The sequence below is a fragment of the Chiloscyllium punctatum genome, chromosome 9 (assembly GCF_047496795.1).
Source record: "Chiloscyllium punctatum isolate Juve2018m chromosome 9, sChiPun1.3, whole genome shotgun sequence".
In the NCBI taxonomy this organism is placed as follows: domain Eukaryota; kingdom Metazoa; phylum Chordata; class Chondrichthyes; order Orectolobiformes; family Hemiscylliidae; genus Chiloscyllium; species Chiloscyllium punctatum.
In genome coordinates, this window is record NC_092747.1 from 67,052,084 (window position 1) to 67,068,748 (window position 16,665).

At 40.7% G+C, this 16,665-nt stretch overlaps 1 protein-coding gene across 11 annotated transcripts in view; it reads right to left on the reverse strand.

Annotated features, from left to right (window-relative positions):
* Nucleotides 1-16,665, reverse strand: part of LOC140481473 (disks large homolog 2-like) — a 956,164-nt gene that overhangs the window by 619,420 nt on the left and 320,079 nt on the right. For 10 of the 11 annotated variants that reach the window (XM_072577705.1, XM_072577704.1, XM_072577700.1 and 7 more), the window contains one exon: nt 11,200-11,316. The exons of the other annotated variant lie outside the window; for it this stretch is intronic. In XM_072577705.1, coding sequence (XP_072433806.1) covers nt 11,200-11,316 — 117 coding nt within the window. The remainder of the gene's footprint in view (nt 1-11,199; nt 11,317-16,665) is intronic. 11 annotated transcript variants of the gene reach the window in all.

The window sequence follows — 16,665 nt, forward strand, 5'->3', positions numbered from 1 at the left end:
GATTTGCAATTGCCCAAAATGTTCTGTTTATTTGTCAAACAATATTAACTAAAATTCTAAACAGAAACAAACGGTGTATTATTTTAAAAATTAATTAGTTTACACATGCTATAGAAGGAATTTAGTCAACTTTCAACAAACAGGTAATAAATAACAAACAATATTACATTTTAAAAAGTCTTTGCACTTGGCCGCAAATACCTCTGATACTTCAGCTGCCAGTTTGCAAGTTGGATTTGCTGCACATGTGCCAGCACTCACAGTCTGGGTCATGAGTACATATGCAACTGTTCCTGATGACTTTGGGTTATAGTTATAGTGTATATGCTAGGATTTGGACTCTCAGCTCTCAGGAGAACAGAAGTCCAAGGATTCACCAATTGTCCAAGAAGGAACAATTCCTTGAATCATTCCTGGATGGATAACCCTTTATTCTCAATTCTAGATATACCCCCAGGAGAAACATCCCCTTAGCATGTACTCTGTGAAGGTACCCTTTTCCGATTCTTAAATTTTTCAAAAAGATGATCTCTCATTCTTCTACAGTTTAGCCTTAAACTGTTTGACCATTTCTCATTAGATGAAGAATAGTTGAATCAGAAACTCTCACAACATTACTTTGTGTTGCCATTGTCTCCAGTGCTATGTACCAAGAGTTGGAAAATAGGATTAGTGTCTTTGTGACTAGCCTGAACACAATGGGATGAATAACACCTTCTGCGCTGTAATCACTATGAATCTCTGAGTCTATGATTCCCTTAATCACAGGAATTAACAAGTTAACAATCTCTGAACTGCCTCCAATGTAGTTTATCCCCCCTTAAATAAGGAGGCAAAAACTGTATATACTCCTTAAATAAGGAGGCTGTGTGATTGTACAAATCTACTTTTATACTCCAGCCACCCTTGCAATGAAAGCAAACATTTAACTTGTCTTTCTAATTACTTGCTGTACCTGGATGTTAATGTTTTGCATTTCATAGTTCATTTGTATTCCAACCCAGCTAGTTGACTTTGAAGGAACGTTGTATAAAGAATAGGTAATTAACTGTGTCAAAAGCTGCAGACAAGTTGAGAAGGGCAAAAGCAGATAGTTTACCTTTGTTAAAATTGCATTGGCTATCATTTGTGACATTCGACAGAGGCGTTTTGGTATTGTGGCAAAGGCAAAAATCTAACTGAAGGAATTCAATCACCGATTTTCAGGAAAGATGGGCACAAACTTAAGTAGCAACAAACATGGCAGATTGGTTAATAAAATCAAAGCACATGGGATAGAGGAATATGGCAAGTTGGATCTAAAATTGGCTCACTGTCACAACCTGCATCTCCATAACAAAACAAAGAGTAATGGTTGACTAATGTTTTTGGCAAATGCAAGTTTTTAGTGGTGTTCTACAGGACTCAAATGTGGGAGACCAATTGAAACATTTACAAACTACATGAGTTGGCTAGGAAGGTGAAATTGGAGAGAGTGGCTGTCGACTGTAAGATGATGTTCCAAAAGGCCATTCAGAAAATATATCATTGGGATTTGACAAAGTTGACATGAATTTATGAATGGGAAATCATGTTTAACAAACCCACTGCAGAGCCATTTGCTCAGGAACTAACCTACAATTAGCTTCCAAGTCTGGCCTCACAAATAAACAAAAACTTGGTTAGTCTGTTTTCCTTTTAGCATAAGCTAAAATGAATTTAAATAATGAAATATATAAGGGGGATCTAGTGGATGTGGTATATGTGGTATCAGAAACATTTTGAGAAAGTCCTCCATACGAGATTATTTTATATATTTAAGTCAAATGGGAGTGGGCTAATATACTGGCATGAAATGAGAATTGGTCATTAGTTAGGAAACAAAAGTCTGTATTTCCCTAAATATTGACTATGTACCAATTTTGGGGAGATTCATAGAGGCTTCTCTCTGTGATGTCCACCAAATGTTCTTGTGCAATTTTACAGTTAACTTTGCATCATGCCTCCACTATGGTGCTCATACACTACATTGCCCTCACCAATAGTGGAATGCTTACCGCTGCTCAACCTTTTGGGTGTCCAGCCATGACACCTTAATAAAGTCCAGTTATGCTCCAGTTCAAATATTACAAGCCAGAAATAGCTTTTTGAGTTGCACTGTGGGTGGAATTGCTCTAGAAATGGCCAATAACACTTGGCACACTGCTTTGCTGACAGGGATATGGAGGTCCTGGTGGATGGGGTGGTCAAGGAGAGGGCTGTATTCTTTCCTCAGAACTGCCAGTGGAAACCACAGCACCAAAAACTGCCAGCCTGTCTTGATGTTGTCACCTGGGTCAGTGCCTCTTCTACAACCCTAAGGATTACCCAGCAATACAGGAGGAACGTTGTTAATCTATGCTCTGCAAAGTAAATTCCAACACTTTCTCTCTGCTACCTCATACTCATTCTAACTCCACTAGTGCACCTACCTCAATTCAAGGCTTATGATCTATTATTTTCACTTTTATGTGTAGCATCTTCCCTCAATGCTCTCATCTACGCTATTCCTTAGATTACTCAGCCTGCATGCCCTCTGCACTTCCTATTTACTCATTTGAAACACTTCACCACTTTTGCCCTACATGGACCAGCATTACCAGCTGTGCCAGCCACTTTCACTCCACTCAATCCTGCACTTATTTTATTACTGGAAAAAAAAGACCAGAATAGGGCAGAGAGGGCCAAGTAGTGGTGTTCCCAATATTCATCTGCTTACTCACTATGTGACAGAATCCTTGCTTTAGCAGAACACCATGTCTGCCCACGTGATGGTGCTGCAAACTCCATGTCCCAACAAACAAATAAGATTCATTGGCACTATCCAGAATATGTGGATGTTGGAGTACTGAATACTGGGGAGGGGATAGATTTTTAATTATTGGTTGTAGGGTACAGCAGCACTTCATAGCACAAGGGCTAGAGATTCAGTTCCATCCTTGGGTGATTGCCTGTGTAGAGTTTGCACAATCTCCCTGTGTCTGCATGGTTTGTGTGGATGCTCCAGTTTTTTTTCCCCACGATCCAAAGATGTGCAGGTTAGGTAGATTGACCATGCTGAATTGTCCCGTAGTATACAGGGGTGTATATGTTAAATTGATTGGCCATGGCAAATGTGGAGTTACACGGATAGCGTGGCAGGCTGAGTCTGAGTGGGATGCTCCTCGAAAGGTCAGTTCAGACTCGAATGGGCCAAATAGCCTCTTTCCATACTGCAGGGATTTTATGATTCTAAGGGCTATGGAGAGTGAGCAGGAAAGTAGAGTTGAGGCCCAGATGAGCTTAGCCATGATCGCATCAAATTGCACAGCAGGCTTGTGGAGCTCAACTGCCTACACCTATTCCCAGTTGTTATGTTCTAATGTTGTTCCTCAGCTACCATATATGCTACTTTCAAAATTGTTATAATCAACATTATATTCATCTACAGACACATTGTTTTAGTATGTTACCACAGAAGGGCCCCTTATCTCAGAAAGGATGTATGGGCCCTGGAGTCTGGTCAGAGGAGGTTCACGAGAATGATCCCAGAAATTAAAAGCTTAACATTTGAGGACTCTGGGTTTCTACTTGGTAGAGTTTAGAATGATGAGAAGTGATCTAATTGAAACATACAGAATACTGAATGGCCTGGGCAGAGTAGATGTTGGGAAGATGTTTCCATTAGTAGGAGAGACCAGGACCCGAGGGCACAGCCTTAGAGTAAAGGAAAGACCTTTTAGAATGGAGATAAGGAGAAACTTCTTCAGCTCAAACAGTGATGAATCTATGGAATTCATTGGCACAGACGGCTGTGAAAGCCAGGTCATTGGGTGTATTTAAGACTGAGATAGGTTCTTGAGTATCAGGGAGATCAAGGATTATATGGACAAAGCGAGAGAATGGGGTTGAGAAATTTATCAGCGATGATAAAATGGCAGAGCAAACTCGATGGGCTGAATGGACTAATTTCTGCTCCTATGTCTTATGGTCTTATCTGGGGGCATTCACTGCATTCCCAGACATCTTAGTCCAGACATCTAGGTACCATAATGGTGAGACCCCAGGCACCTTTCATATTGGATCTTGCAGCTCATTTCCATTGGCCAACTATAATGTCAACTACAATCATCAATAGACCAGAAAGGAAGATGGCTAGATATGGAAGTGGAGTGACCAGGGCAGGAAGGAGAGTGTAGCTGTGTCTAGATGGAGGGAATTGGGAGCCAACTGGGAAGAAAGGAAGGAAGGTGCCAATAGTGCGAGGAACAGTTTATTCTAGGGATTTTAGGAAACATTCCTACAGATTAGAGGAGGGTTAAAGGGGAAAAAAAACAGTGACATAAATAGTCAATTTTTAGAATGGCATAGAGTAACAAGAGAGATGCTGCAATATTCTATGCTTATATCTCAGCTGTTTAAAATCTTTATCAATGATTAGGTGACAGTGCCAAGTATAATGTACCAGGTTTGCTGTAGGTAGAATGCTATGTGAAACATTAAGCAGTTAGAATGCAAGGAGGTAACAGACAGGTACAAACTAATAAAGAATCATACCAGCAAATGATAAATGTACAGTGTTGAAAAGTGTAGAATTATCCAGTTTAGCTGAAAGAGTAAAAATCCATTGCTTTCAAGTGATGATAGACTGGTAAATGATGACTTGCAAGAGTTAGATGCCCCTGAATTTGAATCACAGGAGCCTAATATGCAAGTGAAGCAAACAATTATGAAAACAAATGGCATGTCGGCCTGGAATATCAAAGTAAAAGAAATTTTGCTGCAGTTATACAGGCTTTAGAGAGATCACCTGGAAAAGTATGCTCAATTTTGACTTCCTTATCCAAAAAAGATTATATGTGCTAAAAAGGGGATGCGAAAAGGCCACATTAATTCCTAGCATGAGAGATCAGTCCTATGAGGACAGATTGAGAAGAAGGGGCCTATATTCCCTAGGACTTCATTGAATTTTGAATGATTTCACTAAATTTTCTACATGTTGAAATTATTACATGTCCCACTGAAGTATTTTTCTTTCACCTATATCTATAGTGGCAATTAGTCTTTGTCAAACAGCACTTCACTCAATATGTGATAGGTGACCTCTCCATAATACGTTTAATCTGTGGGAGGATTGACAGCGAGGACCGGGGCTTGTTGGGAAGGTAAATTTAAAACTATACAAACTTACCTCATGATTAGGTGCAGCACACACTGAGCAGGAGCGGGATTGCTGAGTAAGTGATGTAATATATTTGAATGTCTCCCGCCCATCCTCTTCCTCTAACCAACATAAAGGTTCTGTGCACCGGATTGATAAGGTAACTAGTTTTTTTTGATATTCTTTACTTTTCTACATTCTAGAAAGTGGGGATGGTGGTCAGGGCAGATGAATATTTCTCCTGCAGAACGTGGGAGGTAAAGGTCGCCACTACTGACCCTGCTGACTTCATCTGCAAGAAGTGTACTCAAGTTCAGCTCCTCGAAAACTGCGTGAGGAAACTGGAGCTGGAGCTGGATGAACTTCGGATCACTTGGGAGGCAGAGTTGGTTACTTAGGGGAGACGGGGGGGGCTATTGAGAGGAGGCAGAAGGGGTTATCGAGAGGAGTTGCAGGGTGGTAGTCACACCTCACAAGAAAAAGGCAGATGGGCTACTGTCAGGGGACAGAAAGAGAACTGGCAGGCAGCACAAGGAACCCTTGTGGTTGTTCCCCTCAATAACAAGTATGCCATTTAGGATACTGTTGGAGGGGGGTCTTGCCAGGATAAGCCATGGGTTAAATGTCTCTGGCAAAGCGTCTGTCCCTGTTGCTCAGAAGGGAAGGGAAGAGATGAACAGAGCATTAGGCACTGGGGACTCCATAGTTGGGGGACACATATGAGATTTTGTGGGAACAAGAGAGACTTACGGTTGGTGTGTTGCCTCCCAGGTTCCAGGGTTCATGATGTCTCGGATCGTGTTTTCAGGTTTCTCGAGGGGGAGGGGGAGCAGCACTAAGTTGTGGTGCACATAGGCACTAAGGGCATGGGTAGGGAAAGGGATAGGGATTTAAGGCAGAAATTCAGTGAGCTGGGGTGGAAGATTAGCGCTAGAACAGAGTTGTTATCGCTGGTTTGTTGGCCATACCACACGCTAGTGAGGCAAGATTAGATTAGATTAGATTAGATTATTAGATTAGATTAGATTAGATTACTTACAGTGTGGAAACAGGCCCTTCGGCCCAACAAGTCCACACCGCCCCGCCGAAGCGTAACCCACCCATACCTCTACATCTACATTTACCCCTTACCTAACACTATGGGCAATTTAGCATGGCCAATTCACCTGGCCTGCACATCTTTGGACTGTGGGAGGAAACCGGAGCACCCGGAGGAAACCCACGCAGACACGGGGAGAACGTGCAAACTCCACACAGTCAGTCGCCTGAGGCGGGAATTGAACCCGGGTCTCAGGCACTGTGAGGCAGCAGTGCTAACCACTGTGCCACCGTGCCGCCCACTTAGGAAGGAATAGGGAGGAATAGGGAGAGAGAGCAATTGAACACATGGCTACAGGGGTGGTGCAAGAGCGAGGGTTCCCAATACCTGGATAATTGGGGTTCATTCTGGGGTAGGTGTGACCTCTGCAAACAGGATAGTCCACACCTGAACCAGAGAGGTACCAATATCCCGGGGGGGAGTGAAATTTGTTAATACTGTCAGGAGGGTTTAAACTAATTCAGCAGTGGGATGGGAACTTAAATTGAAGTTCCAGCGTCCAGGACGTTGAGAGTAGTGAGGTCAAAAATATGGTTTCAAGATCGTAAGAGTTCACTGGCAAGCAGGAAGGTGGTTTGAAGTGTGTCTACTTCAACGTCAGGAACAAGCGGAATAAGACGGGTAAACTTGCAGCATAAGTTGGCACCTGAGATTTCAATGTTGGGGCTATTTCGGAGACATGAATAGAACAGGGACAGGAATGGCTGTTGCAGGTTCTGGGATTTAGATGTTTCAGTAAGAACAGAGAAGATGGTAAAAGAGGGGGAGGTGTGGCATTGTTAGTCAAGGACAGTATTACAGTAGCAGAAAGGATGTTTGAGGATTCATCTACTGAGATAGAAACAGGAAAGGTGAGGTCACTCTGGTGGGAGTTTTCTATAGGCCTCTGAATAGTTCCAGAGATGTAGAGGAAAGGATAGCAATGATAATTCTGGATAGGAATGAGAGTAACAGAGTGGTTGTTATGTGGACCTTAACTTTCCAAATATTAACTGGATATACGATAGTTCGAGCACTTTAGATGGGTCAGTTTTTGTCCAATGTGTGCAGAATGGTTTCCTGACACAGTATGTAGACAAGTCAACAAGGGGCAAGGTCACATTGGATTTTGTAGTGGGTAATGAACTTGGCCAGGTGTTAGATTTGGAGGTAGGTGAGCACTTTGGTGAGTGACCACAATTTGGTTATGTTTACTTTCGCAATGGAAAGGGACAGGTATATAACACAAGGCAATAACTCTTGCTTGGGGTAAAGGCAATTATGATGCGATTAGTCAAGATTTAGGATGCATAGGATTGGGAAGGAAACTGTGGGGGATGGACACAATTGGAATGTGGAGTGTATTCAAGGAACACCTACTACATGTCCTTGACAAATATGTACCTGAGAGACAGGGAGGTGGTCAAGTGAGAGAACTGTGGTTCACTAAAGAAGTTGAATCACTTGCCAAGAGGAAGAAGGAGGCTTATGTTAGGATGACATGTGAAGGCTCAATTACAACACTTGAGAGTTACAAGTTAGCCAGGAAAGACCTAAAGAGAGAGCTAAGAAGAGCCAGGAGAACACATGAGAAGTCGTTGGCAGGTAGGATCAAGGAAAACCCTAAAGCTTTCTATCGGTATATCAGGAATAAAAGAACGACTAGAGAAAGATTAGGGCCAATCAAGGATAGTAATGGGAAGTTGTGTGTGGAGGAGATAGAAGAAGCACTAAATGAATATTTTTCATCAGTATTCACAGTGGAGAAAGACAATGTTATCAAGGAGAATACTGTATTGAGATACAGGCTACTAGACTAGATGGGATTGACATTAGCAATTCTAGAAAGTGTGAAAATAGATAGGTCTGGATGGGATTTATGATACTCTGGGAAGCCAGGGAAGAGATTTCAGAGCCTTTGGCTTTGATCTTTACGTCATCATTGTCTATAGGAATAGTGCCACAAGACTGGAGAATAGCAAATGTTGTTCCCTTGTTCTAGGAGAGTAAAGACAACCCTGGTAATAATAGACAGTGAGCTTTACTTCAGTTGTGTGTAAAGTGTTGGAAAAGGTTATAAGAGATAGGATTTCTGAACATCTAGAGATGAATAAGTTGATTAGGGATAGTCAACACAGTTTTGTGAAGGGTAGGTCATGCCTCACAAACCTTATTGAGCTCTTTGAGATGGTGACCAAACAGGTGGATGAGAGTAAAGCAGTTGATGCGGTGTATATGGATTTTAGTAAGGCGTTTGATATGGTTCCCCACAGTAGGCTATTGCACAAAATATGGAGGGATGGGATTGAGTGTGATTTAGCAGTTTGGATCAGAAATTGGCTGGCTGAAAGAAGATAGAGGGTGATGGGAAATGTTCAACCTGCAGTTCAATTACTAGTGGGGTGCCACAAGGATCTGTTTTGGGGCCACTATTGTTTGTCATTTTTATAAATGACCTGGATGAGGGCGTAGAAGGCTGGGTTAGTAACTTTGCAAATGACACTAAGATCAGTGGATTTGTAGGTAGTGCTAAAGGATGTTGTAGGTTACAGAGGGAGATAGATATATTGGAAAGCTGGGCTGAGAGGTGGTAGATGGAGTTTAATGGGGAAAAGTGTGCAGTGATTCATTTTGGAATGTGCAACAGGAATAAAGAGTACTGGGCTAATGGTAAGATTCTTGGCAGTGTAGATGAACAGCGAGATCTCGTTGTCTGTGTACATAGATCCCTGAAAGTTGTCACCCAGGTTGATAGAGTTGCTAAGAAGGCATACGGTGTGTTAGCTTTAATTGGTAGAGGGATCAAGTGTCAGAGCCATGAGGTCATGTTGCAGCTGTACAAAACTCTGGTGTTGTCGGACTTTGAATATTGCGTACAGTTCTGGTTACCGCATTATAGGAAGGATGTGGAAGTTTAGGAGAGGGTTCAGAAGAGATTTACTAAGATTTTGCCTGGTCTGGAGGGAAGGTCTTATGAGGAAAGGCTGAGGGACTTGAGGATGTTTTCATTAGAGAGAACAAGGTTGAGAGGTGACTTAATTGAGATATACAAGACAATCAGAAGTTTAGATAGAGTGGATAGTGAGACTCTTTTTCCACGGATGGTGATGGCTAGCACGAGAGGACATAGCTTTAAATTGGGGGGATGATAGATACAGGACAGATGTCAGAGGTAGTTTCTTTACTCAAAAGTAGTAGGGGAGTGGAATGCATTGCCTGTAACAGTAGTAGACCCGCCAACTTTAAGAGCATTTAAATGGTCATTGGATAAACATAGGAATGAAAATGGAACAGTGTAGGCTAGATGGGGTTCAGATTGGCTCCGCAGGTCGGTGCAATATCAAAGTCAGAAGGGCCTGTACTGCGCTGTAATGTTCTTTGTTCTATCTATGTCTACCATTATGGATAAACATTTAGCACATACTAAGCTTTGTGCTTATCTTACAAATTTAATAGACTTGCACTTAGTTTCATTAGTAGTGATATAATTTACATGCAATAGTGATCGAATATGGACTTCCTCGAAAGCACATTCAAGACATTCCTTCAGTCTAGTATTAACTTTGCATTTGTACTCTCTTCTTAAGGCCTGGAAAATCCAGCTAACATAAGGTAAAGTAAAATATCAAAATTAAGGTGGGAAGCCTGTTATAGCAAATTTTGTTTCTATTTACTTTGCTGGACAATCAAATCTCTTCTGTACTTGGATTTTTAGGTACTATTAACTCACAAGAACTACATAAACTTACAGAACAGGAATAAACAATTTGATTCATAAAGTTATGCTGGCTCTTTCCTCTGGTAACCCAAAACTGATCCCACTAACTCCACTGAACATGGTCTGTCATTTCTCATGTACCTTTATCCTTTCAAATTAACTATTACTTACCTTTCCATTATAAGGAACTACTTATTTATTTTACAGCAATATGCTGGATAGAGAGATCTCTTCTGACTTCTCTCCTCACTCCATTAAAGAATTCTCCGGGGCCACGGTGACTGAGTTCTACTAGTAAATAATCCATTATAGGCAGAGCATATATAGTTCAGGTTTATCATTCCACCTCAGGAGTCGTCTTCAGGACCCATCTGTGCTCCATTTCAGCATTTTCATGCGGTCCCTTTTCAACATCATCCAAAGACAAGGAGGGAGTAGCCTTCATAGGTATGCCTATCATACCAGACTTGAGCTCTGACCACCTCTTTTGATCATTCACTGCCTTAGGGTTGCCAGATTGACTTTTTGATATCCAACCTTGAATGAGTTTCAGTTTTCTCCAGTTAAGTCTTGGAAAAACTAAAGCAATTGTCTTCAAACTCTTCATAATTTTTCAACAGCTGCCACCAAATCTATCCTCCCTCCAGTCGCTATTAGTTGACCTGCTCTTTTAAATGAGACATTAAACCAAGTTGGCTCTCTCAGGTAAATGAAAAGTTATCAAGGCATATTGAAAGACAAAGGACAATCCTGGCCAACACTTACCCCTCACCTTACATACACAATTTGGCGGTTGTGCTTCTTCCAGCAGTTCCTACACTTTAAAAAGTTTTTTTTAGTGGTCGTATAGTGCTTTTGAATGTCCAGAGTTTAAGAAATGAATTGTATTATCTTTCCACACTTCAACTGAAAGATCCAACTGCAATTATATCAAATTAAAGTTAATTAGTTAGAATTAGTTAGTTAACTTCTGGGAAGTAAAAAGGAAACTTGACATGATCTATGGCATCACGAGCCTTGTAGGAATAATTTACAAATTCTGAAATCATAATGTAAATCTCCAAGAAAAGAGAAATACTTTATGCTACTAGTTATTTGATGGTGTATTGTGGTTTATTGTTAGGTGGTCAGTTTTGAAGTCTTGTTAATTTGAAGGTGATTTCAATACCGGGAAGGGATTGGATGATTTTTACAGGTTCAGGAGCATCATATCTTCTCCTTACACTGGTCAATGTCAGAACTAACCTGATGGGATTCTGTGCCTTCTTTAAAGTTCACAGCATCTTCAAGTTCCAGATCACATGGCTGTTCTTCCATGTCAGTCAAGTCAAGCAGCTGGGCTTGGACATCACAGGGACAAACCTAATAACCAGAGGCAAGAGCGATGTCATAACAGAGAGACATAGTCTGAGACTGCTTCAGCATCTATCCTAGTACGTGATGGCCATGAAACATTTTTGACCTTTATTTGCAATTGATCAGGTTGCATCTGGAACTCCACAGGGACCTATCTGATCAATTTTTACTCCATGTACCAAACAAAATGTTTGCCAAAGATAAGTTATAACTTCCACACTGCTTATAAATACAATTGCTTGGTTGCGTAGAACTTCACAAAAAAGATTAAATAAGTTTAAGTTTAAGCTCTTCACCTTGCACTCATCGGGCCAGGATGCAAGAAATAAGACTTTAAAAAGGAACAGCAATTTATACAGCGTCTTAAGAGCTTGCTGATAGGTTGGGCAATTGTTGGCAAGGAGATGCAGCAAGAATACTTAACAGTGGGAGAGCAAGGATATACAGCATGAATACTCAACTAACAGTGTCATAGAGTCAGAGAGCAAAGAAAGGCCCTTCAGCCCATCAAGTCTGCACTGACAATAACTACCATGAAAGGGACTCAAATCCCAATTTCCTGCACTTGTCCCATTTCCATGAATATTATACTTCAAGGGTCCATTCAAAATATTGTTTAAGAGGTTGGAGGTTTCCTGCTTCACTACCTTCCCAAACAGTGTTTTCCAGATTCTCACCACCCTGCGAGTGAAGACGCTTTTCTCAAATCCTGTCTGAATCTCCTACCCTTTACCCTAAAACTATGCCCCCTCATGATTGACCCCTCAACCAAGGGGAACAGCTGCTCCCTCTCCACCCTGTCCATAGCCTTCATAACCTTAAACACCTCTCTCGTGGCCCTTTCTGCTTTCTCTGCTTTAAAGAAAACAATCCAAACCTACCTAGTCTCTTCTTATAGCTTAATTTCTCCAGTCCAGGCAACATTCTGGTGAACCTCCTTTGAAGCCACTCTCGTGCTATCACATCTTTCCTGTAGTGAGGTCACCAGAACTGCATATAGTACTCTAGCTGTGGCCTGAGCAACACTCTGTACAACTCCAAAGTTATCTCCTTTCTCTTATTTGTAGGTACCGTGTTGGGTCGACATATAAAACATGTCACTGTATTTTCCGTGTAAACGTACATGTTCAAACTGCCTCCATATTTAAGAGACACAAAATGGCCAGAATTTAAAGAAAAGACTGCTTGAACCGCCTGTTTTTAAGAAACAAAAAATGGCTGAAATGTTTTAAAAAGCCTGCTTCAGCATTTAAGTGAAAAACAATAATGCCTTTGAGAAAGGGGTTATTCGAGACAAAAGAGAGAATTATCTGAACAGCAAGATTCCAAAGAATGCAGAGACAGCACAATAAGGAGATTCAAGGATAAACCATTCAAAGATTTGTAACAAACACAGAATAAATAGTGGAATTGGAACTCACAAAAATCTTTGAAAGATCACTAAAGTACAAGTAATTAATTCCAATCTCATTACAGAAAGGATGTGTTCAGCCATAAAAACAGCAACTGAAGTTATCTGAAAGAAATTAGCTGTTCCTTTGAAATTATTTACAATACTAATAGGTTCTAGTAAAAGATTATTTAAATAATCAGAGATAGATTTCAACGTATTTATAAAATTTTGTAATAAAAGCAATAAGGGAAAACATTAAAGAGAGGCTCTGGCATATCTTGTCTCATTAGCTAAAGAGTATTAACAGAAGGAGTAATTACAAAATTTTATAATAAAATTAATATCATAAATTTTATCACAGAATCAACTGTCTTTTATATAAGAAGTAATTGGAATTTGATAGAGATCGGAAGTACAATGAAAATAGAATTCAAACAGTCTTCAGAGATAAGCAAGCCAGGGACATGACCAAAAGAGAACAGCGACTAATATTGGGATGCAACATAGAAAGATCCCAAGGACTAGAGATTACAATAATTGTTAGGAGACTAAGGGAACATTGGGTTGTCTATAGAAATGTCTATCATTGATCAGGTGTTTTACAGGATTGGTCCCATAGAGGGCACAGCAACCACTTTGTGTATGATCACTGTAACACAAAATGTATAAAAATACTGCCTTTTTACTGTAAACATCAGACTCTCTCATTGATCTCTCTTCCAATCTGAGCTGAAGATTAAGGGAACAATTGTGTTCTCACTTCAAAGCCAGATCTGGGGAATATCTTTTGACCCTCTCCCTGCATTAACCAGTTTTTGCTTGAATAAAAGTCTACCACATGCCTGCATCTTGTCTGCCTCCTGAGTCTTTCTCCCCGGTCAGGAAAACACACTCATATAGTACACATGAAAATAAATTTCTACACTATGTCACAACTGATGAAAGCAAATATCCCTTCTTAACTATCCTATTCACATGCTATGCCAAATTCAGAGATCTTTGAATAACAACTTCAAGATCCCCTATGTTCCTCCACTGTACCGAGTATCCTGCCATTCATTCCTCCCTCACCTTTTTCTTCTTCTGAAATGCATTACCTCACACATACCTGGGTTAAATACCATCTGCCACTGCTCAGCCAATTTGACCAACCTATCTTATCTTCCTATAACCTAAAACCATTTTCTTCAGTGTTAAGCACTCTAACAATCTTGGTACTATCTGCAAATGTGCTTAACAATCCTCCCACATTTCTATTTATAATAATTTACACCTATAACAAACAATAAGGGTGTCAGTACTGAGCCTTGTGATACAACACTGGACACCAGCCTCCAGTCACTCAGACAGCCTTCCACCACTACCCTTTGTGTCCTGTTAGTGAGCCAGTTTCTTAACCAACTCACCACGTTTCCATGAACTCCATGTAGTTTAACCTTCTCCATCAGCTTTGCTAAAATGCATAAAAACATCAACAGAACATCCCTCAGTCACACACTTGATCACAATTTTCACAAAATTCTAACAAATTCGTTATGCATGATCTCCCATGCCGACTATCTCTAATTAACCCATGTTTTTTTCAAGTGGTTATTAATTCTGTCCTTCAGAAGTTTCTCCAATTACTTCCCTACCACTGACATGAGACTCACTGGTTTCTAGTTTCCTGACTGATCTCTCCCACCTTTCTTGAAAAGCATTAGCTGTCCTCCAGCCCTCTGGCACTTCCTCCTTGGTCAGATAGAAATTAAACAATTGTATCAGAGCCTTGGCAATTTCCTGCTTTGCCTCCCACAGCAGCCTGGTATACAGTTCATCCAAGCCAGGGGATTTGTGCATTTTTAAGCCCATCAGAGCCTTCAATACACCCTCTCCACCCAGACATACCCTGCCCGTTCCAATTTCCTAGATCAAACTGTACAAGTTCTTCACAGGTTCTTTTCTGAATTCCATGTCCACATTCTCCTTTTCTAGAGAAAAGACCGAAGAGAAGTATTTATTTAACACCATTCCAACATGCTGTGGATTTACACACAGATTGCCATCTTGGTCCCTAACGGACCTTTCTCTAACCCTAGTTAACCTCTTCCTTTTAATGTATTTATAAAATATCTCAGGATTCTCCCTAATCCTGTACGCAAGTCCTTTCTCATGCCCCCTTGTTGCTCTTCTAATTGCTTTCTTAAGGTCTATCTTGCACTTCCTTTATTCCTCTAAGGCTGTAACTGAATTGCTCCCTTTAAACTTGCTAAATGGCTTTCTCTTCTTCCTCATTCAGTCCTGCTCTAGACATCCAAAGTTCCCTGAACTTACTATTCCTACATTTCCCTCATACTGTCCTCAGCTCCTTTTTGAATGCTCCCCCCATTACCAGTTCTGCTCTGCTGTAGACTTACCTGCAAAGAGCTGTTCCCAGTCAACTTTGGCCAGGTCCTGCAGTTTTTTAATAAAAATCTGTCTTCCCCCAATCCAAAGACCTGTTTTGCAAGACGTCTTCCTCCTTGTCCATTAAAAAAATTGAATCATACTGTTGCGAATGTTAAATATTACCCTGCTGCCACTTCTCCGGCTTCATTCCCCAGAACAGCATCTAGCACTGCCCTTGCTAGACCTTATACATATTGATAAAAAGAACTCCCCTGGATAAATTTCAAGGAATCTTCCCCACTAAACCCTTAGTACTATGACCATCCCAATTTATTTTGGGATAGTTGGTCTAATTACCTGATTATTACACTTACACACCTCTGTGAACTGTCTATATATTTGATCCTCTACTTCCTGCTGACTTTTTAGAGGCCTCTAATTCATGCACAGTAATATGATTTCCCCCTTAACATTCCTAAGTTCTACTTACACAGTTTCATTTGAAGAGCTTTTCACGATACCATCTCTCCTTATTGCAGTAACTGGCTCCCTAATTAATTGTGCTACTCCACCATTTTTTTTATACCCTCCTCTGTCTTGCCTAAAGATCCTGTAGCTGAGAATGTTGAGTTATCAGTCCTGCCCTTTCCTCAACCATGTTTGTTTGAATAGCAACAATATCAAACTTCCATGTGTCAATCCACACCTTTCACTCATCAGTCTTACCTATTACACTGATAGTGTTAAAAACCATCCAGCCTTGCCTTACTGTTCTGACATTCAACAGAACTGAACTCATTCTGACTTGCTTCCTTTGCAATAGCATGAGGTGTCTCCATTTCATCAATATTCTGTGTTCCCTCCCATTGTCAGACTAGTTTAAACTCCTCTCAACAGCACTAGTAAATCTACTTGCAAGGATGTTTGCCCCAATGTAGCATCCCATGATTGATTGTTAAATATTAACCATTAAACCATTTCAGATACACAGAAAAGGTATATAACACTTGTTCAAATGCAAAAATTCTAACTCATTTTAAATATATATCATACAGTCATAGAGATGTTTAGCATGGAAATAAATCCTTTGGTCCATTTGTCCATACCAACTAGATTGTCTAAAATAACCTCGTCCCATTTGCCAGCATTTGGCCCATATGCCTCTTAAACCCTTCCTGTTCATGGAGCCATCCAGATGTCTTTTAAATACTGTAATTGTACCCGCCTCCATCATTTCCCCTGGCAGTTCATTCCATACACATACCACCCTCAGCATGAAAAGGTCATCCCATAGGTCATTTTTAAATCTTTCCCCTCTCATCTTAAACCTATGCCCACTACTTTTGGATTCCCCTACCCTGAGGAAAAGACCTTGACTGTTCCCCTTATCCATACCCATCAAGAGTTTATAAACCTCTATCAGGACACCCCTCAGCTTCCGACCTCAAGGAAAAATAGCCCCAGCCTATTCAGCCTTGATCCTATATCTCAAACCCACCAATCCTGGCAACATCCTTGAAAATCTTTTTGGAACCCTTTCAAGTATAACATGGTACCATTAAGATTCAAAGTACCATTAAGCAACTTGCAATGAA